This window comes from Chiloscyllium plagiosum, unplaced genomic scaffold (assembly GCF_037043375.1).
Source record: "Chiloscyllium plagiosum isolate Xiang-an unplaced genomic scaffold, Cpla_swu_hap1 HiC_scaffold_38, whole genome shotgun sequence".
In the NCBI taxonomy this organism is placed as follows: domain Eukaryota; kingdom Metazoa; phylum Chordata; class Chondrichthyes; order Orectolobiformes; family Hemiscylliidae; genus Chiloscyllium; species Chiloscyllium plagiosum.
The window spans coordinates 51,767,566-51,791,457 of NW_028270176.1; the positions used below are offsets into that span (position 1 = coordinate 51,767,566).

Here is a 23,892-nt window from a genome sequence, read left to right on the forward strand (position 1 = left end):
GCCAAATACAAGCAGATGAGACTAGTTTAGTTTGGAAGACCTGGTCAGCATGGACAAGTTGGACTAAAAGGGTCTGTTTGTGCGCGATATGACTGTATGAATCGAGAAAGCAAGGCAAAAGGAAGAAAAGATATGATGTAGGCAAACTGGCAAGAAATACAAAAGCAAGCAGTGCAAGCTTTAATGTGTATATAAAGAAAGTTCAAGATGGATGTATGCCCTTTGGTAGAAATGAAGTCAGGAAAATATATTGAGGACGTTTTGCGGGTATGCCTAGAGGGAACAGACAGATAATTTACACCAGAATTTTATATCATTCCTCACATTAGAAGGCACTGTAAGTATTTCAATGATATAATCAAAATAGCAATAGGAAGGAAGTTCTTGAACTGCCTCTAACAAAAGGAACACGGCTTTTTAATAAACAGATAAGAGTAAGGGTACGCAGGTGTAATTCACAGTTGGTTTCAAAAGCAGCGGTTACAGAGTGACTTTTGTTACTGTGAGAATTATTTCATAACTCTATGGATTGCAGGAATGTTCTAGTGAAACTGGGAACCCTACAATGTGGCGCCTGTTTTCAAGAAAACAGCGAGACTGAAAAGAGTAACCATTTAGCCTCAACATTATTGTTGGGAATCTGCTAGAGTCAATTATTAAGGAAGGCATTGCAGGGCATTTAGAAAAGCTACACGCAAAGTCAACATGGTGTTGTGAAAGGCGAACTACATTTTGCCTGTAAAATCATGCAAATTGTTTTCTGGAGATCCCTGAGAATGTAACAAGCGGACATCAGAAAGGGGATCTGGTAGACACGAGTCTTTCGAGAGATTTTTCATAAGGTTTCACGAAATAAAAAATTATTACACAAGACAGAAGCTCATAATTTGACAGATAATATATTAGCATGGGATGACGGTTGGTTAACACATTGAAATCGGACCGTCAGGGTTAATGGACCTTCCTGATAAAATGTATCTGTTGGAGTATCACAAATATCAGTCCAATGGCAAGATTTAATTACAATCTCTACTGAAAGCATGATGGCGGAGCTGAATGCAATGTAAATATATATATATATATATATATATATATATATATATATATATGCAAACACACAAACACACACGAGTTTGAGGATGACACTGAGAACTAAAAGGCAGGCTGTTAATTAATGGAGAGGACACCCACAAATGGAACAGAAGAAAGGGACGTTATGTGTCTGAAACATAACGTCAGCATGCTGATGCAGCAAGTAACGAGGTTGGATTTTCCAATTACATTTCCCAAACTACACTTTACTGACGGGGTGGCCTCGATCTGCCCCTGTGTAGCAGGTCCGAAGGGCTGAATGGAACATCAGAACATAAGGCTGAGGGACACGAGTGGGACATTCGGCCCTTTGACAATACTCCACCAGTTAATAAGATCGTGGCTCATCTCATTGTGGTCCCTGCTGCACTTTTCTCTCCATGCAGCATTATCCATGATTCACCTATCTATATGCAAAATCAGATGAAGCCAGCCTCGATATAATATAAAGCTTCAGCCATCCCATACTTCTGGGAAGGAGAATTCCTACGTGAATAAATTCCCACTTTGTGAATTTCTCCTCACCCCGGTTCTGACTGAGGTTGGAGGGTGTCACTGTTCCTTTTCTCGTCCCACTCCTTCACTACTCACATCACATTTTAAATGTGACCAGATTGGTGATATGGCCGATGATAAAAGTCTTAGACTAGGTCTGGTTCAGTGAGAAGAACAAGTCAAGCAGATTTCTTTAGTCAGACATAAGTAACTTATACAACTAATGGAGGAGCATGGTGGATCTGTGATTCACACTGCTGCCTCACATCACCAAGGAGTTGGGTTCAATTCCAACCTCGGGCGTCCTGTATATGGAGTTTGAACATTCTCCCTGTGTCTGTGTGGGTTTCCTCCCAGTGTTCCAGTTTCCTTCACAGTCCAAAAATTTGCAGCTTTGAGTCGATTGGCCATGCTAATTTGCCCATAGTGCCCAGGGATGTGTATGTTAGGTGAGTTAGTCATGCGAAATGCAGGGTTACATGGATAGGATGGGGGGCAGGTCTGGCTGGGATGCTGTTAGGTGGGTCAGTGTGGATTTGATGGGCAGAATGCCCTGCCTCCACCTAGTGGATATCTACCTGATACACTCTGCTGAATGTTTTGTATGTTTCAGTAAGATCACCTCTCTTTCTATGAGTAACCATAATATAAGACCTTCATCCCTGGAATACATGAAGTGAAACATCTCTGAACTGCTTCCAATGTAATTATATCCAATCTCAGGGAAGTAGACAAAAAATGACCTCACACCGCAGGTGAGGCTTTTTTTTTATTTCTCAGTGCTATGAGTTTTTGGAACTCTCTTCCCCGCAGACCATTGGAGGCAGAGATATTGAATATTTGTGAGGCATAAACAGAAGATTCATAAGTAACAACAGAGTCAAGGATTATCAGGGAATGGGCTGGAATGTGCAGCATGGCGACATGTTGACAGTGGTACAAAATGACGCTGCTTCAGAACATCCGGCAAAACGAAATGGTAATCTAGAAAACATTTTAAAATGCTAACAGTGATAGAACAGCGTTCCAAAGGACCATCGGGCTGCTCTGTCATTAGAGAGAGACCACCTGTGGTCGTTTAAGCTGAGGGTCACCACGCCTCGTGTGATGGGTTGAGGGTGAGACAGCGTCCCCATCATGGTAACCTCTGTCAGTGTGGTGAATTGAACCGGCGCTGTTGGCCTCCATCTGCATCGCAAACCAGCCGTCCAGCCAACTGAGTGGGAGACAGTGTAACTGTTACAGACAGAAACAGTCACAGGCAAAGGGCAAGAGAAACTTTCATAACAAGGAAAAAGGTACAATTCAGATAACAGTCAAAATAACGACTGAGGGTAAAAACGTTCTCTGCGAGAAATTGTATTTTATGATGAGACAAGTATTTCAAATCCGTCTTTGGCTGAATACGATAAGGTGAGGCATATGAAATAACCAGAATTACGAAGTGTGACTGGATATCGATAACCATAAAATACGCGTAGATTTTTGATTGCTCTGTGTAAAATGTGCTTACCATTACATAGACGGAGAAAGCTGATGGAATATATTTTTGGAATAGTGCGCCCCCATGGGAAATGCCCTCGAGCAGGTGCTTGAAGAAAACGGGGGTAAAAGTGCCTGAGTGTTATCTGCTCAGTGACAGGAACCCAGGGGGTTGAATGACTGAAAGTTCATGTAACATGAGACTGAGAAAAGCATCAGATCAGCCACAATCTTCTTAAATGCTAGAATGAGTTTGAAGGGCTGAATGGCCTCATGGTGATTTGAATTGCATGTGATTTGAAAACTGTGCAACTTTGTTCCTTCCCCTTCTGTGTTACATGCTGGGACATTGACATTTTCCTGAAAATGGGAATTATTTGGAACACTGATTTGAACATTTCACAATCAACATTCTTCAGAATATTCTATCAACATGTGGGAGTATTACAAAGGCGGGAGTGTTTGTGTGTGTGTCTGTGTGTATGCGTGTGTGCGTGTGCGTGTGTGTGCGTGTGTGTGCGTGTGTGTGTCTGTGTGTGTGTGTGAGAGAGAGAGAGAGAGACGGAGTGAGAGAGAGACAAAGAAAGAAGGCTTTGCATGCAATAGTGAGAGTAGTGGACCATGAATCGTGTTCGGGTGGCGGTGCTATAACAGATATACAGTAAGTGTGATGGAGCAGGGAGAATACAGTGACCCTTATCCTGACAGAGTGGGCAAGGTTATTGAAGCTTGTCCTGTATTGCTGAACATTTCTTCAGAACGCAGATACTGCACTGAGGTGGTTGGTGAGCCCAGACCATGCTTGGCGGGACTGGTGGTGTGGCCCCTCTGGGAAGAGAATGGTCCCCCTCTGTTCCAGCCCAACCACCAGGAGCTTCGTGTCCCTGTCGACAAACCGTGGTGCAATTGCCCCTTATCTGCCATGCTCGGGGTAAACTGTGCAGGGCAGCGCCAAACTGAGAGAGCTCAATCGTGCGTCCATTAGCTTTAAAAGATTGCACCAGTGCCAGGGATCACGGAATATCGGGGCATCCGAACGATCGTGAGTAACTCCAGCCATGATGGGTGGGATCGGGCTAGCATTGAATGACAGGGACACCATGGGGTGGCTGGGTAGTTAATGAGGTGAGTTCGATATGATCGTACCAGGAAACTAGCTCAGCCTCGTGCAGACAACCCATCTGTCACACTCAGTGAAAATCACACAAAGATAAATTACTGTTATATTCAGCCCAATGAGTCATAGACTCTGCTGTGCACACTTTCAGTTACAGAGCTGCAGAACAAATGCTCATTCAAAAATGTCCATCATCTGAACTCACACCAATATCCGGTTCACCCATCAATCCTGGGAATACTAGCTCATGTTGCATGGTACTATCGAAATAATTTCATATCAGCATGCTGAAACGTGTGATTTTCAATGAAATATTATTCAATCTCCCTCTCTCTTTTTCCCAAAATTCTTTTGTTTGTTGTTATTTAAACTGATTTCCCCACCATCTCTCTCTGGCAGTGATTTGCATATCCATAGCACCCGTTGTCATGGCACAATGGAGATATGGAGCTGTAAATGGATGGGAGCTTCACATCCTTTCACTTCCAGTAGAGCTGTAAGCTTCCCCACGCTGGTCAGTGATCTAACACAGTGTTACTGAACAATGCACTAGGGTTGTGTGCACAGCTCTATATGCTGGGAGGGTAACTGCTCCCGGTTTACAGACCAATTCACTGCTTGTCACTGTACAGCTACCCATGCTGAACAGAAATCTGTTTATAAAGCAAGACACTGGAGTGGGCTGCATATCACCCCATGCTGGACTGACCGTTTCATCTGGGTTACTGAATCCATGCACCGGTGTGGTCTGTGCTGGTCCCCATGTTGGACAGATAGCCAGTGGCCTGGTGAGACTTATGCAGTATTCCATCCTGGAGAGATTGCTGGATTATACTGGGCCTCGTCTGCGCAGTGCTCGATCTTGGAAAATTGCTGGGTTGTCCTGAGCCTGGTCTGCACAGTGCTCCGTGCTGAGCAGGTATCTCATCTAGGCTGATACGTGTCTGGGCTGGATCTGTGAAGTGGATTGAGTATCTGGTATAATTACTGATCGAGCTATCTCTCCTCCAGCTCGGCGCAGACCGCTGTTAGACCCCGTATTTGTGCAACATGTTGTCCATTAAGTAATTATCCAATTAAAACATGAATATCTGTCCTTCTTGCGATGCACATGAGCTGACGTACCTGAAAATATATGATCAAGGTCGTCTCAACCCGATCACCTGATGAAGGAGCGTCGCTCCGAAAGCTAGCGTGCTTCCAATTAAACCTGTTGGACTATAACCTGGTGTTGTGTGATTTTTAACTTAGTCTCAACCCAAAAGTTTTCTTATTTCAAAGGTAAGTATGAGGTGCTCTGTTTCAGATGCAATTCGCTTGGTCAAAATATTCGGCATTCAGCAAAATACAATATATTCAAACACCGTCAATAAAATACAACAAAAACAAGAGCAATTTGTAATAACTTAATTCTATTGGAAAACATAACAGAATAATAGTATATTTAACTACTATACAGTAACTACTCCAAAATGGCAGCATCCAATAAACATCGCTTTTCACAAAACAAATTCAGGAAACAGATTGTCTTACATGCAGTTCTCCGATCCAGGAGGAACGATCATCAAAGGACAATTCTGAGAGAAATCTCAGAGAGAGAGTGCAGCAGCCGGGAGAGATTTCCTGCCTTCCAACCCTACTGAGACCCCAGCAATAACTGGCAAAATCTAAGACTAAGAATCCTGCTTCTATGAGATATTAGTCATCACTCCACAGAATCAGGCTGCAGCTTCAAGGACCACAATGGATGGAGTGTATCTACGCTATCTATGACACTGCAGGAGCCTCTCAAAATGCCTAATCCCACCGAAACCATTAAATGATGATATGATAAATGTCAAAGTTAAACATAAATGAATAAAACGAAAGCATGCAGCAGGCCTGGTGATCAGTCATAGACGGTCTCGCGAACCGAGCAATTCCTATCCTGCCAAAACACAGTAGAATCATCGAGCTTGTGAAGAGAAAGCATCATCTCTCTCCGTCACCTCGAACTTTACAATTGGAGATGTGCCATTCACCCAATAGTCAGCGATGTCAATACCCCACCCAGACTAAGTATTATTGTGATCTATACAGGATGCAGTGAAATGGATTAACTGGAGCTGTTTGTTCAGTGACTATGATTGATATCAGTCTCCATGGACCCTATCTGTGTCACTGGATAGTTTCCCTCTTCCATAATTAAGGAGCTTCTTTGAACCTGTTGTCCCGTAGTATCAGGGGCAGCGTGATTCTCAACACGATAGGGATCAGCAGCTCCAGAGAGAGGGAGAGGAAGTGAATCAGAACAATAGACTGAAATGTTCCAGCAATGAATCCGAATCTGAGAATATTACATTGGAATGTCACTACAATGAACAGGAGTTTATCTTTGGGTCTTTACTGGCTTTCTCAGGATTGGCCATCGTTAGAGTGGCGGATCGAAGCCATACTGAGGATTATTCAAGCCAGTTACTACCCCATCATCGCTATTATTGGTGTTCCTGGTAAGTCTATCCCTTTCAATTCTATAAACTATGATGAAAATCATTGCTAATTCTGTCATTTCTCTTTCGCAAAGACGTAGAGTATTTTATTCTGTTTCAGTCACAAAGTCCACTTCCTTTAAATTAATTTCAGACTCTTCACTCATAAAGATCTCAGAGGGAACATGACTGTTCACAACCTCAACCTGACTTTTGCCCTGAACTGGTTTATGTCTCGGAATTCCCTCTGTCATCGAATCTGCTCATACCCAACTCAATAATATCCCCAGTCTCGACCTCTTCCTCAATGCAGTTGCTGAATTAAACATCATCTAGCCCTTTGTTAACTTCAGAAGTAATGGCTCTCGTTGTATTCTGACCTCTCTACCAGTGACAAACATTTTGACCACAAACTTGGTGCCGTCACTACAGGTACTTCACAATAGGTACTCTGTATCAGATTCATAATGCCACTGCACGTGTAATTCAGAGTCAAAGGTGATGACTCTAAAGGCTTTCTTTGAAATCTTACCATAGCCGATGACTGAACTTAAAATCGAATGACAAAAATTGGAATGAAATTTCACTGATGGAAAAAATAAACAATCAGGATTTATTTTAATATTTCACTGATAGCCTTTGGTATATAAACTTAACATTTATGCCCGGTCTGGACTAAGGGCGACTTCAGTTCCACAATAAAATGGTTGGCTCCATGTTGTCTTGACAAATGGCCTCAAAGTCAAGGGCAATTTGGATGGACAACACATGCTGCCCTTGCCAGAGATGATGACATACCATGAAACAACAACATTAAAGGTGAAATAAACCAAGGAACTGTGGATAATGGAGATCTGAAATAAAATTCTCCAGTGTCCAGAGAGAGAGAGTCAAAGGAAAAGAAAACAAAAGGATTGCTGATGATGGACTGGAAGGAAAAAAGAATGACAAGTTATTCTAACATTCCTGACTTTCCCATATTCCCGAATATCACGTCCATTTAGGTATGTCCCTGATTAAAGTGAGTTATGTTCCCTCTGTCTCTCTTCTCTGAGTGTGATGATCTATTCCATTGGCAATACTGGTGCTGCCCTGACAGTTGCTGATATACAGAAGAAGGAAATGTTACTGAGTCAGCTGATTCTTTGGAGAGAGGAACTGTTACTGTGGGGCTTTACAGAGATGCAACGGCTTTCTCAGCCAGGAAGAGAAACTAAGGAGAGGGAGGCATTTTCAACACTGAATGGATGCACCATGTGTGTGGGGCATTGACTTGCTGCTGTCATTAGAAAGTCAGTGGAGTTTCTGTGGATGGTGTTCTCAGGTTTGTTTTGTCAGCTGCTGAGTTCATTCAGGGAGACCCGAGGGTCTGGTGATCGCACTCTGGACACTGCATTTACAGCGTGTCTGTGTCCATGGTAAACAAATAGAGCGAAGACTACACAGAAGGGAAGCTCTGGAAACAAGGAGGAGCAAAGCACTGCACTTTCCTTCCTGGGATTTCCAGGAACACTTGTCTAAGCTGGACCCATTCAGGTGTAAAAAGTGAAACCAGCTTGTTTCAAAAATGAGGTGCTCACTGAGCTGTGTCCTTCCTTCAGTATAACCTATAGCCTCACACCAGGGACAGGACTGTACTGACTCTCACTATGAATTTACCTGTTTTAATTCTGGAACTTTACAGGCAGGACTGGGTAATGTATCTACCATCTCTGAAGTGTAGTCCTCCGATGTATAACGAGCTGACAGAAGCCACCGCCTGCTGAGAAAAATGCATTGGTTCCATCTCCACAGGAGAAGGTACAGAAACCAACTTCCAGATATACTAGAGAGAAGGGGGACTGGTGAAAATGAGGAAATGCAGGAAATTAGAATTAATGCAGGTTATCCTTTTGGAAATCTAATTGAACTGAAGTTTCATAAGTTCCTGCATCTGATGAGTTACATCCCAAAGTCTTGAGGAGATGAAAACAGAGCTAGTGAAAAAATTATTGATTATTCTTCAAGGCTGGTTAGATTCTGGAAAGGATCCTGCAGACTGGAAAGCAGCTATTGTAAACGTAAATATTTAAAACAGGACGGAGAGGGAAAACATAAAACTAAATAGCTTGATGTTAGCTGTGAGAAAAAATATCATTGGAACCTTTTATAAGGAACGTGACAACTAGACACATGGAAAATAATGATATGATTTGGTAGAATCGGCCGAGATTCAGGAAAGGGAAATGGTCGTCGATAAACCTTTTTGTGGAGATTGTGCATTGTGCCATCGACAATTGAGATCCAATGGGAGTGGACTATTTGAGTTTTTAGAAGACGCTTGAACTGATTGAATACAGGTGAGTGGGGAATGTGAAAGTCCATGGGTATGTCGGGGAGGAATATATACCATATGGATTAAAAATTGGTAATTGAGATACGAGAAGAATACTGTTTTTTTCTCTGGACTGAGGCTTGATGTTTGGCAGCAGGATCAGTGTTTGGGCAATAGCTGTGCACAAGTTATTAAAATGATTCAGATGTGAACAGCAAATATCATCATCTACATTTATATTTATTAGATGGTGAGAGATTGGGAAGGGCTATTGTTGAAAAGGACCTAGATGTCCTTGGTCATATTTCCAAACAGAATTCTTGAGGGGCAGGAAGTAAGTGATATGTGGCTCTTCATGCAAAATGATTGAAGCACCAGAGTTTTAACATCTTTCCAATTGGTCGTGTTTTGTTGAGAGAGTATTTGTTTGGTCTGCTTTATAGATAATGATCTCTTTGGCACCGAGACAGCACAAAGGAGTTTTACTAGACTAAAACCTGGCATGATGGTACCACGCGGAGTGAGTGCAGTGACTATGTGTTTAATGTGTAGGGCTCTGAGAAAATAAGAAGCTGAAACTTGATGATTATGGACGGACATTCATTATGTCCCAAACAGCAAAATAGTGTGAAAATTCCATACTTTTCATTGAATGATTCATTCCCGATAGTTTACATGCATCTGCAGAGCCCCATGTTGATTGACAGAGAGCTACAGGCTCTGAATGAACTAGGGACACTTGAATACACAGTTAGTGATTGACACTGCATTGAATGTCACTTTGTGCACAATCCTGTCAGCAGCTACGATAACTTCATTTTGAAAGAGTTAGTCATTCCCCACCAGCTTCTGACCTCCATGGAGACCGTGGGTCTGCCTTCTTGGAGATTGAAAACAATTATTTGGAAATTACTTTAAAAAGGTTGGCTTCATTTCGAATGCCAGAAAACCATGTTGAAGTAATACTTATGTAATGCCAGAGTATGAGTAATTAAGTCACGTGGATCAATTTGGAGCAGTCTATCTGTGCAGCCCCTGCTCCTTTTGTTTGCAACATTAAAACATCTCTGACCCATTCCTGTTCCTGTGTTAGTGGCTTGAGAAGCTGAATGACCTCTTCCTGTTCCTTTTTAATGACACCAGGAGTGAAATGGTCTCGTTCTGATCCATTGTAAGTGGGTGTGGGAGTGAGCAGATTCCTTCTCTTCCTGTTTTATCGGCAGGAGGGACTGAATGGGCTATCCCTCTTTTTGATCAGTAGTTTTGATGGGCTGAATGGCTTCCTCATATTCTTGTGAAACCAGATTGAAGTGCTCAATGTGCTCCTCGTTTTACTGTGGAAATGTACAGCGCTGTAACATGAATGTTACCCAGATTTTAACAGCACAATCTGGAATGTTATCCAGGTATGGTTGCACATGGACTAAAGAGCTAAAGAGGGACAACTTGTTCTAAACATTATGTAAACTTCAGTGAATATCCCCACTTCTACTAAGTGTTGACTCAATGGACTGAAAGGCCTCCGTCCAAACTGCAGGATTCCCCGCTGACAAACAGAATATGCCTGAGCTGAGGGAGCTACCTTGAGGATCTCCTGCAGAGATGCCCCATGGCCGAGATGATTGATGCCCACCAATGATAGTAATCTTCCCTTGTACCGTGAATGGCTCCAAACAGTGGAGAGGTCACAATCGATTCTCATTAAGTGTGATTTTCCTCAGGCTCCTTGATCTCATCCTCAGTCAAATACTGCCTAGAGTTCAGGGCCAGTCTCTCTTACCTGAGCCTCTGTGTTCCCTCTTTTGCTCATATCAACAGGTCATGATGTAGAAGCAGAGAATGTTTTCTTCAAACCGAGGGTAGTGAATGTCAGGAATTCTCTTACACAGAGTTAGGGGAGCTAGCTCACTGAAAGGGACCAGTGGTGTTCTGCAGGGAGCGGCTCTGGGACCCCTACTCTTTGTTATTTCTATAAATTATTTGGATGTGGGTGTGGAATAGTGGGTTAGCAAGTTTGTCAATGACACAAAGGTTGTTGAAGTGGTACAGAATGTGGAGGGCTTTTGTAGGTTGCAACGGGACATTGACAGGATGCAGAGCTGGGCTGAGAAGTGGCAGATGGAGTTCAAACTGGAAACGTGTGAAGTGAATCCCTTTGCAAGCTCGATTTTGAATGCAGAATACATGGTTTAGGACAGGACTCTTGGCAGTGTGGAGGAACAGAGCGACCTTGAGGTCCATGTCCACAGATCCCTCAACTATGCTCCAAAAGTTGATGGTGTGGTTAAGAAGGCATATGGTGTGTTGGCTTTCATTAGCAGGGGGATTGAGATTAAGAGCCGTGAGGTTATGCTGAAGCTGTATCGAGCCCTGGATAGACCAGGATATTGTGTTCACTTCTGATCACCCCATTATAGGAAGGATGTGGAAGCTTTAGACCGGAAATTTATCAAGATGCTGCCTGGACTGGAGGGCAAGTTTTATGAAGAAAGCATGACGGAGCAAGGACTTTTCTCATTGGAGGAAAGAAAGATGACAGGTGTCTTGATAGAGGTGTGCAAGATGATGAGAGGCATAGACAGAGTGAATAGCTACCGACTGTTTCCTAGGGCAGAAATATCTATCACAAGGGGTGATAATTTTAAGGTAATTGGAGGAAGGTTTAGGGGAGATATCAGAGGTAGATTCTTTAGACAGAGAGTGGTGTGTGTGTGGAATGCACTGCCAACAGTGGAAGTAGAGTCAATTACGTGAGGGAAACTTAAGAGAATCTTGGATAGGCATATGGAAGAACGTGAACGGAAGCATGTAGGATAGTCTGAGCATAGAGTAGGATAAACGTGTGGTACAACATCGAGGGCCGAAGGTCCTGTACTGTGCTCTACTGTTCTTTGTTCTGTGTTCTATGGACGTGCTCATAGAGGTTGGAGAGGGATTTTGATTATCAGAGAGGTGAGGTCTGTGAAGCCCTGATCTTAGGGAAAGGCAAGGCTGGCTTGGGAGGTGAACGACCTGCCTTTGTTTCTGATATTCTCACATTCTGTTTTTGGAAAATTTGATTAGATCAGAATAGGTTAGATTAGATTAGATTAGATTAGATTAGATTAGATTAGATTAGATTAGATTAGATTAGATTAGATTAGATTAGATTACTTACAGGAAGGGACCTGGAAGGTCTGTTATGGAATGTTGCAGTCAAGCAGCCCAGAGGAATTTGTGAGCCATCTCTGGGTGAGGTATGGGGACTGTATTCACAGTGAATCTGGGTCTACTAACAATTGGAGCACAAGTTGCAGAGAGGGGAAGCTCTGTAAAGAAAAATGACGGACCGCTTTCATATCCAGCCTGAGTTTTCCAATTACATTTTCCAAATCTCCCAAACCGAGTGTGACAGTCATGAGGGAGTGAAAGTTCTCCTCTGTTTCTGTGCACCAGGTGATAGCAGTAAGTGGCCTCTAACTGCTCAGATCCAGCAGGTTTGAGGGTCTGAATGGAACACAGAAACAGGGGATGACGAGTAGGAGTGGGTCCTGAGATACTTTGAGCCTTCTCCACCAGGCACCAAGATTGTGGCTGATCAGGTTTGGTTGCAGCCCCACATTCTTGTCTGTATCCCATTAGCTATGACGCAGTCTCTGTAAAATCTTTAACTAACTCAGCTGTGAATACTTGCAATCAGAGAGGCACCACAAACTTCTGGGGAAGAGAATTCCCATTCAAAAGCCCTTTTAGCATTTTTCGTCATCCCTATGATAGGATAGGAGAGTCATACAGCATGGAAACACATCCTTTTGTACAAATTCTCCATGCTGATCAGACATCCTAACCTGACCTAGTCCCAATGCCAGCATTTGGTCCATATCCCTCTGAACCATTTCCATTTATGTATCTATCCAGATACATTTTAAACATGTAATTGTACCCGCTTTCACCACTTCCTCTGACAGCACTTTCCGTGCACGCACCAGTCTCTGCTTGAAAACGTTTCCCCACAGGTTCCGTCTAAATCTTTCCCCTGTCCTCTTCAACCTATGCCGTCGAGTACTGGAAGTCCCTACACTGGGAAAAAAGATGTTGGCCATTGAGACTATAAATGGCCCTCAGGATTTTATACGCCTCTGTCATTCAGCCTCCAACAGTCCAGGGGGAAAAGCCTCAACCTGTTCATTCTCACCTGCAGCTCAATTCCTCAGGTTCCAGAACATCCTTGTAAATTTTTCTGCACCCTCTCAAGCTTAGCAACATCCATCCTTTAGTAGTGCTAACTGAATTGTACGCAGCATTCTTAACGTGGCCTCACCAACGTCCTGTAGAAACGTAATATGCTACCCCATCTCCTATACTCAATGTTCTGACTGAACATTAATACTCTGTCTACCTGCTACTCCACTTTCAAGTAAATATGAACCTGCATCCGTAGGTCTCTTTGTTCTGCAACATTCCCCAGGGTACTACCCTGTTTTAACTTCCCAAAATTCAAAACTTCACAAATATCTGCATTAAATTCTATCTGCCAGTCCTTGGCCCTTTGTTTATCAAGGGTGCCATTGTACTCTGAAATAATCATCACTGTCCACCGCCCCTCTTTTTTTATGTTACCTGTAAACCTACTAACCATGCCTCCGATAATCACATACAAGTTGTTTATATACATGATAAAAAGCACTGAGCTCAGCACTGATTCTTTCAGCACACCCCGGCCCACGGGCCTACAGTCTGGAAAACAACGCGTTACTTTCAATCCAATGTTGTATACAATTGCTTGGCCTTTCCTGATTTCCATATGACCTAATCTTAGTATTCTGTGTACGATGAGGAACCTTATTAAATGCCTTGCTGAAGTCTGTGTGAACAAAGTATACAACAGTGACTTCCTCAATCTTTTCCGTCATTTTTTTCAAAATACCAATCACATTAATGAGACATGATTTCCATCGTACAAAGCCATGTTGACTATTCCTAATAAGTCCTCGTCTTTCTAAATGCATGTAAATCCTAATCCTCAGAATCCCCTCCAAGAATCGCCTCTACACTGGCATTAGGCTGACTGAGTCGATAATTTCCTGTGTTTTTGGGTCGCTGTTCCCTTTTCTAGTGCCACTCGTCCACTAGCCACAAAAAAAAAATATAATTAGATTGGTGATATGGCCAATGATATAGTCCTCAGAATGTCTCAGAGTCAGTGTTAGGAACAAGTCAGACAGATTTATTTAATCTGTTAAAACAACATGTATATGACCAAAGCAAAGTTGCTCAAACAATGATAGAAAGAAGAATGACGAGTGGATATTGCAAATATGTACATTGATATTTCCCTTTGAAAAATACTGCAGAACACACACACACACACACACACACACACACACGTACATCTGTTTGATATCAAACTGAAAAGGAAAATCTCTGCAAAGTTATCTTCAAAGAACGTTGTCCAAGTATTCTTCGAACTCATGACCAAAGGAAGAATGAGAGTTCGACCCAAATGCTATTCTACTTGTGGAGTCGTCAAGTCCTACAGCATGGAGAGAGGACCTTTGGCCCAAACTGGTCCATGCTGACGCAAATATCCATCCACATTAACCTCTTTTCCCAGCACATGTCACTTGTCGTCCTTTCCCGTCGATGTAATTGTCCTAATGCCGTTTAAATATTGTTAATATAAATGCTTCAACGACTTCCGCTGGCAGCTCACTCCCTTTGTGGACCACTCTTTGTGTAAAACAGTTTCCATCTGTTTCCCTTTTATTCTTTCCCATCTCACCTTAAATTGATGCTCTCTCGTCCTCAATTCCCCAACTCTGGGAAAAAAAGGCTCAGTCCATTCACCCTATCCATGCCTCTCATAATCTTGTACACTTCTATAAGATCCCCCTCAATCTCTTACGCTCTAAAGAAAAAAAGTTCTCATTTGTCCAACCTCTTCCTATAATTCATACTATTGAGTCCTGGCAACATCTTTCTAAATTCCGTCTGCACACTTTTCAATTATAAAACATCCTTCTGATCGCAACGTGACCAAAATTGAACACAACACTACAAGTGCAGTCTCACCGATATCCTGTGTAACTGCAACATAACTTATCAACTTCTCTCCTCCATGTCCTGACCGTTGACTGCCAGTGAGCCAAAAGCCTTCTTCACTGCCCATGTCTACCTGTGATTCCACTGTCAGAGAACGGTGGACCTGAACTTCATGGTCCCTCTGCTCATCGACACTGCTTAAGGCCTTACCATTCACCATGAAACTCCTACATTGATCTAAGTTTGCAAAACATATTCCTCAGCCCACTTCTCCAGTTGATCAAGATCCTGCTGCAATTTCTGATAACCTTCCTCTCTGTCCAATACCACCAATTTTAGTTCACCTTCAAATTTACTAATCATGCCTTGTACATTCTGAAGAATGTCATTGAAATAGATAATAAACAACAATGTGCCCAGCACTGACCCCTGAGGCATTTCATGTGTCACAGGCCTCCACTCCGAGAGCATCCTTCCACTATAACCCTCTGTTTACTACCATCAAGCCAATTGTGTATCCAATCTGTCAGCTCCCTCTGATTTCATGCGATTCTAACCTTCAAGACCAGCCTATCAAGAGTAATCTTGTCAAAGGCCTTACTGAAAACCATACAGACTATGTCTACCACGCTGCCCTCATCAACATTCCTGGTCACTTCATCAAAGAACTCAAAACAAATTTGTGAGGCATGATCTCCCACTCACAAAGTCATGCAATCGTTCCAGTCTAAAAACAACTATTAATAATAATTATTAAAATAAATAACAACAAACAATAATAAATAATAGCAACATGACATTTTCAATAAATTATCCATGGTTTGTGGCATTGGAATGTGCATCATTGGTGAAGGTCAGAACAGATTTTGTACCTGTGTCATTGAACTGCGTTGAAAAAAAACACGGGTGGCATGGTGGCTCAGTGGTTAGCACTGCTGCCTCATAGTGCCACGGATCCGGGTTTGATTTCAGTCTCGGGTGACTCTCTTGTGGAGTTTGCACGTTCTCCCTGTGTTTGTGTGGGTTTCCTCTGGGAGCTTCATTTTCCTTACACAATCCAAAGATGTAAAAGTCAGGTGAATTGGCAACAGACTTATGTGCATTAGTTAGGGATAAATATAGATTAGGGGCATGGGACTGGGCGGGTTGCTATTCAGAGGGTCGGTGTGGCCTTGTTGGGCCAAATGGCCTGTTTCCATACTGTTGGAAATTGAAAAAAATAAACTACTTCTAATCAAACCCTGTCTTTCCAAACATGTGCATATCTTATCCCTCAGAATCTTCTCAAGTACCTACCTACTACAGATGTTAGGCTTCCCGGTCTACAGTTCCCAGATTTTTCTTTGCTTCTTGAAAAATGGCACAACGTTTTCTACACTTCAATTTCTATAACCTAACCTGCGGCTAACGATGATGCAAAAATATCACGCAGATCTCCGTAGTTTCGTCTGTAGCCTCTTGCAGTATTCTTGGATGCATCTGTTTAGGACCAGGAGATTTATCCACCTTCATACATTCTAATGCATCCAACACGTCCTCTCCTGTGATATTGACTAACCCCAAGATATCACCATGACCTTTGTTAACCTCCCAAGTCTTCTTGTATTTCTCCACAGTAAAGACAGAGGAGAAATATTCATTGAGAATCTCACACATCTCCTATGGTTCTAGACATGCATGTCCACTTTGGACCTTGAGGGGTCATATTCTCTTAATATACTTAAAGAGCCTCTTTGGATTCACCCTAATCTTCTCAGACAATGCTATCGTGTGCGCCCTTTTCGCCCTTCTGAGTTCCTTCTTCAGTAAACTCCTGTATTCCCCATACACCGCCAGGGATTCCCTTGATCCCAGCTGCATGGACCTCAGTCACACCTCCTTTTTGCTGGTCAAAGCCTCAATATCTCCTGACATCCAGGGTTCCCTCTTCCTGCCAACCTTGCCTTTTACCCTCACAGGAACATATAGACCTTGTACTCCAGCCATTTCACTTTTAAAGGCCTCCCACTAGCCGGAGGTCCCTTCGCCTCTAAACAAACTCCTCCAACCAACGCCTACAAGCTCCTATCTAATTCCATCAAAGTTCGCCTTCCCCCAATTTAGAAATTGAACATGCGGGCCAGTTTTGTCCTTCTCCATAATTATTTTAAATCTATGGTCACTGGTCTCAGCGTGCTCCCCCACTGTCACCTCTGTCACCTGTCCTGCCCTATTTCTTAGAGTAGGTCAAGTTTTACCCCTTCCCGAATTGCACCCTCTACATACTGCTTCAGGAAACGTTTCTGAACACAATTAATAGATGTAGCCCATCTCAGTCTTTAATTCTATGTAATTAACTGTCAATGTTAGGAAAATTAAAATCTACGACTATGGCAATCCTATTGGCCCTGCAAGTCTCCCCAGTATCTCTACATATTTTAATTATTCTAATTCCCCCCGTTTACTATTAGGGGGCCTATAGTACAACCCAAATAATATCATCTTTCCCTTTTTATTTCTTAGCTTCCCCCACAAATGCTCACTGGATGATCCATTAGTTATTTTATCTCTGATTACTGCTGTGGTACTCGCCTTAATCAAAAATGAAACTCCCCTCACCTCCTTCCACCAACTCTATTTCACATAAAGCACCTGTACCTTGGTATATTAAGTTGCCAGTCCTGTCCCTCCCTTAGCCATGTTTCTGTAATGGCTTTAATATTGCAGTCCCACGTACCTCTCCACGCACTGAGTTCACCAGCCTTACCTATCTTACATTGATGTAGATGTAAGTTAATCCAACAAACATTCCTTGCTCCATGTCGTGTTCCTGCCTAACCTATCTCTGCACTTTACTGCTTGTGATTACGGTATCTCCTTCCAGCCTCGCACTTGCAACCCTGCTGTTGAAGATCCCACGCCGTCCCCCACGCCAGCCAATCTAGTTGAAACACTCCCTTGTAGCACTAGCAAACCTGTCTGCCAGGATATTAGTCCCCTTCCAATTCAGGTACAACCCGTTCTTCCTGAACACGTCACCTCTGCCCCACAAAAGATCCAAGTGATCTAAAACTCTGAATCCCTACCTCCTGTACCAATTATTTAGCCACGCATTCCTCTACCATGTCCGCCTGTTCTTACCCTCACTAACACGGAACACTGAAAGTAAACCGGATATTACCACTGTCGTGGCCCTGTCTTTACCCTTTTTCCTCGCTCTCTATAATCACTCTGCATGACCTCATCACTATTTCTACCTGTGTCATTTGTACCAATGTGCACAATGACGTCTGGCTGCTCCCCCACCCCGGTGAGAACGTTCTGCAACCGCTCTGAGAGATCCTGGACCCTGGCACTTAGAAGGCTATACATCATCTTGGATTCCCATTTGCAGCCATAGAATCTCTTGTCTGATCCCCTCACATATCGAGTCTGAATAATTACATCTGAAGTTATTCGTCTCGCATAACCTTCTGACAATGGGATTTCTTCCTGACACAGTTGGATTTGGTTGAATTGCTTTGCTTCAGGCAGTGGGGAGATTCCAATGAATCATCATCAGGAATCCTCCATGAGTGGAAAAGACGACTGGGCTTTTTTTCACTCCCACACAGTGTTGTGTTGAGCGGCATGGAAACAGAAAAGGAGCCATAGGCTGTTCCTTCACAGATAGGCTACATTTTTCCATCTGGAAGCGAAATCAGTAACGTTATCAGGCCCCAATCTGGACCATGTGAGCTCTCCTTCAACGTTGTCCGAACTATATGACTCCATCACATTCTCGACTCCAGGTCAGTGCATTATTGCTGTTGCCACACACCGAATCAATTCAATAACTATAAATGGCCCTACTTGTTTTGAAGATGTGTTAATATGTGCCTGCATAATGTAAACATAAGCGTTTGATGACTTCACAATATCTGTGTTAAGATGAAATTGCTGGAAAAGCTCAGCCTGTCTGGCATCAGATATGAAGAGAAATCAGAGATCAATTTTTCGGTCCAATGACTTTTCCTTTGAACCTGACTTGTTCTTAAATTATTTCCCCAATTTTATTCTCCCACATAAGAAGAAATATCCATCCGGTATTCACCAACTATACTCTTCACAAATTGTTATACGGTCAATGAAACATCTCTCATTTTCAGGTCGAACTGTTCCTTCTTCGTAACGCAGTGTCTTCACCTCAAGAATGAGTAAAGAAAAAAATCTTTGAAACGTTTCGAAAGCAATTTTGTTTTTATCAGTTAAGGCAATTATAACGACACATAATACATCAGATGTGATCTCAGCAATGCCCTGTACTGATGCAAAAATCATCACTAAGATCAAAAACAACACCCCTTACACGAAACAGAATAATTCCATTTACTTCCAAATCACCAGCTGCATCTTCAGAGTAATTTGATGTGGTTCATGTACTAAGACACACCGATCCCACTGTACCACTCAGTTCTGCATTCTCCTTGCATTTAAATAATTTTCTGCTGTTTTGTCTTTTCCCCAAAACAGAAAATTCCCATCACAGGAATCTTGTACTTTTTTTTCTGCTGAAGGTTTGCTCAAAACTGTCCTGTGTCTGTATGCCATTGCTTGATTCTCTGCCCCTCCCCTGTCTGTATCCCACTGCAGACGCTCTGCCCTCCCCCTGCTGGTACACCATTGCAGATGATCCGCACTCCCCCGTCTCTATCCCATTGCAGACGCTCTGCCCACCCCCGTCTGTGTCCCATTGCAGACGCTCTGCCCTCCCCCTGCTGGTACACCATTGCAGATGATCCGCACTCCCCCGTCTCTATCCCATTGCAGACGCTCTGCCCACCCCCGTCTGTGTCCCATTGCAGACTCTCTGCCCTTCCTCTGTCTCCATCCCATTGCAGACGCTCTGCCCTTCCTCTGTCTCTATCCCATTGCAGACGCTCTGCCCTCCTGCTATCTGTATTCCACTGCAGACGCTCTGCCCTTCCTTTAGATTAGATTAGATTAGATTAGATTACTTACAGTGTGGAAACAGGCCCTTCGGCCCAACAAGTCCACACCGACCCGCCGAAGCGTATACCTCCCAGACCCATACTCCTACATTTACCCCTATACCTAACACTACGGACAGTTTAGCATGGTCAATTCACCTAACCTGCACATTTTTGGATTGTGGGAGGAAACCGGAGCACCTCTGTCTCTGTCCCATTGCAGACGCTGTGCGCTTCCTCTGTCTCTATCCCATTGCAGACGCTCTGCCCTCCCGCTGTCTGTATTCCACTGCAGACGTGCTGCCCTCCCTCTGTCTGCATCCCATTGCAGAAGCTTTGCCCCTCTCCTGTTCGTGTCCCATTGCATAAGCTCTGCCCTCCCCCGTCTGTATCTCATTGCAGACGCTCTGCCCTCCGCCGTCTGTATCTCATTGCAGATGTTCTTCCCTCCCCCTGTATGTAACCCATTGCAGATGCTCTGCCCTCCCCCGTCTATATCCCATTGCAGACGCTCTGCCCTCCCCTGTATGTATCATATTTTAGACAGTCTGCCCTCCCCCTGTCTGTATTCCACTGTAGACGCAATGACCTCCCCCTTCTGTATCCAATTGCAGAAGCTCTGCCCCTCCCCTGTTAGTGTCCCATTGCATATGCTCTGCCCTCCCCCGTCTGTATCCCATTGCTGACGCTCTATCCTCCCCCTGTCTGTATCATATTGTAGATGTTCTGCCATCCCCCTGTCTGTATTCCACTGTAGACGCTCTGCCGTCCCCTGTCTGTATCTCATTGCAGACGCTCTGCCCTCCTCCTGTCTGTATCTCATTGCAGATGCTCTTCCCTTTCCCTGTATGTATCCCATTGCAGACGCTCTACCCTCCCCTGTCTGTATCTCATTGGAGATGCTCTGTGTCCATTAGACATCTTATTGATTGACTATCCTGATATATGAGCAAACTGAGCCCCATCCCCTTCATCCAATTCATTGGTGTGGATTGTAATTTGTTGATGACCTCACACAGATCCATGAAGAATTCCATTAGCTACAGCTTGCCAAAAACAAAATGAGTAATGATCTCTTCTCTCTTTTTCCTGATGCTGCCCAAGGCGCCCCTGCTCCTGCGTAACAGCCTGGGATAGTTATATGGCGTCCTCCTGTGCTGTGTAATTTACTGAAATGATTTGCATACTTCATTCTATTCCTATCCAACCCCATAGAGGTGCATTATGGCCTGCCCCTGCTGTATTATCACGATGCTCACTGGCTGAATGGGATCTTTCTATCCCTCTGTAACAGCCTTGGGGGTGAATTGACAGAACAACGGAAGAGGTAGGAGCAGCAGTTGGTCATTCGTCCCCTCCAACTTACTGCTCAGATTAGAAACATGATGGCTGGTCTGATTGTAACTGAATACCCCTTTCCTGTCAGTTCCAATAAACATTGACCCTCCCGTCCATCAACGGTCAGTTAAGGTCAACCTTGAATATCCTCAATGACCCAGACTTCACTGTTCTCGGGGGATGAGAACGCCACAGATCGCATAATCCAAAGGGGAAGGAGCAACGTTATCTCAAATGGAAATGGGAGACCCTTTTTATATTAAAGCGTGTTAACCTCACAGCAAGTCGCCTACTATTTTCAGAAACAAGGGCACAGCAAATAGGAACAAACATATACCATTCAGCCCCTCAAACGTATCCCACAGTCCCATTGACTGTTCAGTCAACTATTTATCAAACTTAGCTTCTTTTGCACCCTTGGAAAATAATCCTGACACCTTAAGGCCACAGAGCATAATAAATTGGAATTAGGCCATTTGGCCCATCAAGTCTACTTTGCTATTTGATCCTGTCTGGTGTGTTTCTCAACACATCTTTCCCGTCTTCTCACTGTAACTCTCGATCGTTGTTTTAATCTTACCTTTGTCATAAAGACATGGTTGCGTCGGTGTCTCTGTATGTGTGTGTGATTGCGTGTGTGTTTCTGTGTATATCTGTTTAATGGCAGGAGACAGGGTGGTGGGTGGATGGTTGTTTTTTGAACTGGAATCCGGTGGGCAGCGATGATCCAGAGGCAAAATTGTTGGGTCCACTTTTGTTTGTCATTTATATAAATGATTTAGATGAAAGTTATAGAAAGTATATTTCGCAAATTTGGGGAAATCATCAAGTTGTGGTGTACAGGGGGCAGTGTTTGTATAATGGTGAACAGCTGAAGATTACAAAGAGACCTTCATTAATTAAATCAATGATTCATAGAGATGTACAACAGGGAAACAGACCCTTCAACTTGTTCATGCCATCCGATTATTCAAATTAATGCGCTCCCATTTGCCAGCATTTGACCCATGTCCCACTAATCATAAAGCCACCCAGTTGCCTTTTAAATGCTGTAATTATTCCAGCCTTCACCAGTTTCTCTGGCAGTTTATTCCATAGAAGCACCACCCTCTGCAGGAAAGAAAAGGTTGTTCTTCATTGTCTGTCAAATATCTCTCTTCCCAGCTTAAACCTATGCCTTCTAGTTTTTGACTCTCCTACCTTGGGGGGAAGGAACCTTAACCACTCACCCTAACCATGCCCTTCATAATTTTATAAACCTCTAAAAAGTGTAAATGTGACTCCAATCAAGATGGTTGGCTGTGCTTTCAGTCATCCTGTGTCTATTGTCTCAAACTCAGTAGCCGTACCTCTTCTTTCTCCATCAAGGCATGATTCCAAAAAAGTTTAATCAACTTGTTCAGACATATTATGAAACAGCTCTGTGGGATTTGGAACTAGAATTTTTGGCGCAGTGATAGGGACACTACCATCATTGAACATTAGCCCCTAAAGCTGCAACATGATGCTCCTGTGTGTTTGTTCATCAGCCTGTTGTAACATGCTGTGACACACCTCCACAGGACATGACTCCACTCCACCTTCTGCAGAGATAGGGAAACTATCAGACAGTCATGGACTGGAATCGAATCCAGAGCTCCGGTGCAGAAACGTGGGCACCATCCATTAAAAAAGGCCTAAATCATGCCCAGAATTCGGGTCAAATTTGAATTGTGTGGATTTATTAAATTCTGGTTAACATTACCAAATTATACAGCGGGCATTTCTAATTGAAAAAAGAAGTACAAGTTATTAGCCTCAACTAAAGGATGTTGAGTGAATTCGCTGTGCCATTGAGATAACCAATGAACATCTTCAATTGCTTGGCTATGATTTCCGGTTTAAATGGCTATTATAAGTCGTCTAAAATATTAGAGAAAGAAATCATGCAGGCACACTCTACATTATGAAGGATCTTGAGTAGATATCAATACTGAACACCAGAGAAGGGAAAGGAGCACAATTCTGGGCCCAAAACACCGGTCACCATTTCAAATCTCTATCATGCGGCTTCCCTCCTCCTAAAATCATTCATTGATACAAGGCAACTGGTTCCTTTCCAGTTTTTGCTTACCGACTCCTCCCTCTGCCTGCACAAGTCAAACTAAGCTCTGGGTCTTTGGGAAACTCAAGGCTGGTGTTTGTAGGCCTTCTGGAGAGGGGATTGTCGTTTTAATCTGAACGGGGAGTGTGATGGGGCAGTAATATCATTCACTGGGCTCAGGTGTGGCAGATGGAGTTTAACATGGATACATGTGAGGCATTGCATTTAAAAAAAAGCGGAGGGCTTATACAATTAATGCTGGGCTTTGGTAGTTATATAGAAAAGAGGGACCCAGAAGCGCAGGTATAATTCTTTGAAGTTGGTGGCTTAGGGAGTTTAAGGTTACTTCATTGCAGATACCTTAGAGGTTAGAAGTTGGAAAGTCATGCTGAGATTGTGCTGGATATTGATAAAGCCTCTTCTGAAGTACTGTGTGCAGTTCTGTTATGGGAATGAGATTATTAAGTTGGAGAGGGTTCCGAAGAGATTTACCAGGATGTTACCAGTAACACCTCATCTTCTGCCTCGGGAGC

The 23,892-nt window shown here is 43.3% G+C and overlaps 1 protein-coding gene across 1 annotated transcript in view; it reads left to right on the top strand.

Annotated features, from left to right (window-relative positions):
• The first annotated feature begins 6,542 nt into the window (after positions 1 to 6,542).
• LOC148139506 (putative G protein-coupled receptor 139) overlaps positions 6,543 to 23,892 on the top strand; it is a 95,029-nt gene continuing 77,679 nt past the window's right edge. Inside the window, exon 1 of the mRNA XM_087980956.1 lies at positions 6,543 to 6,679. Coding sequence (XP_087837082.1) covers positions 6,543 to 6,679 — 137 coding nt within the window. The remainder of the gene's footprint in view (positions 6,680 to 23,892) is intronic.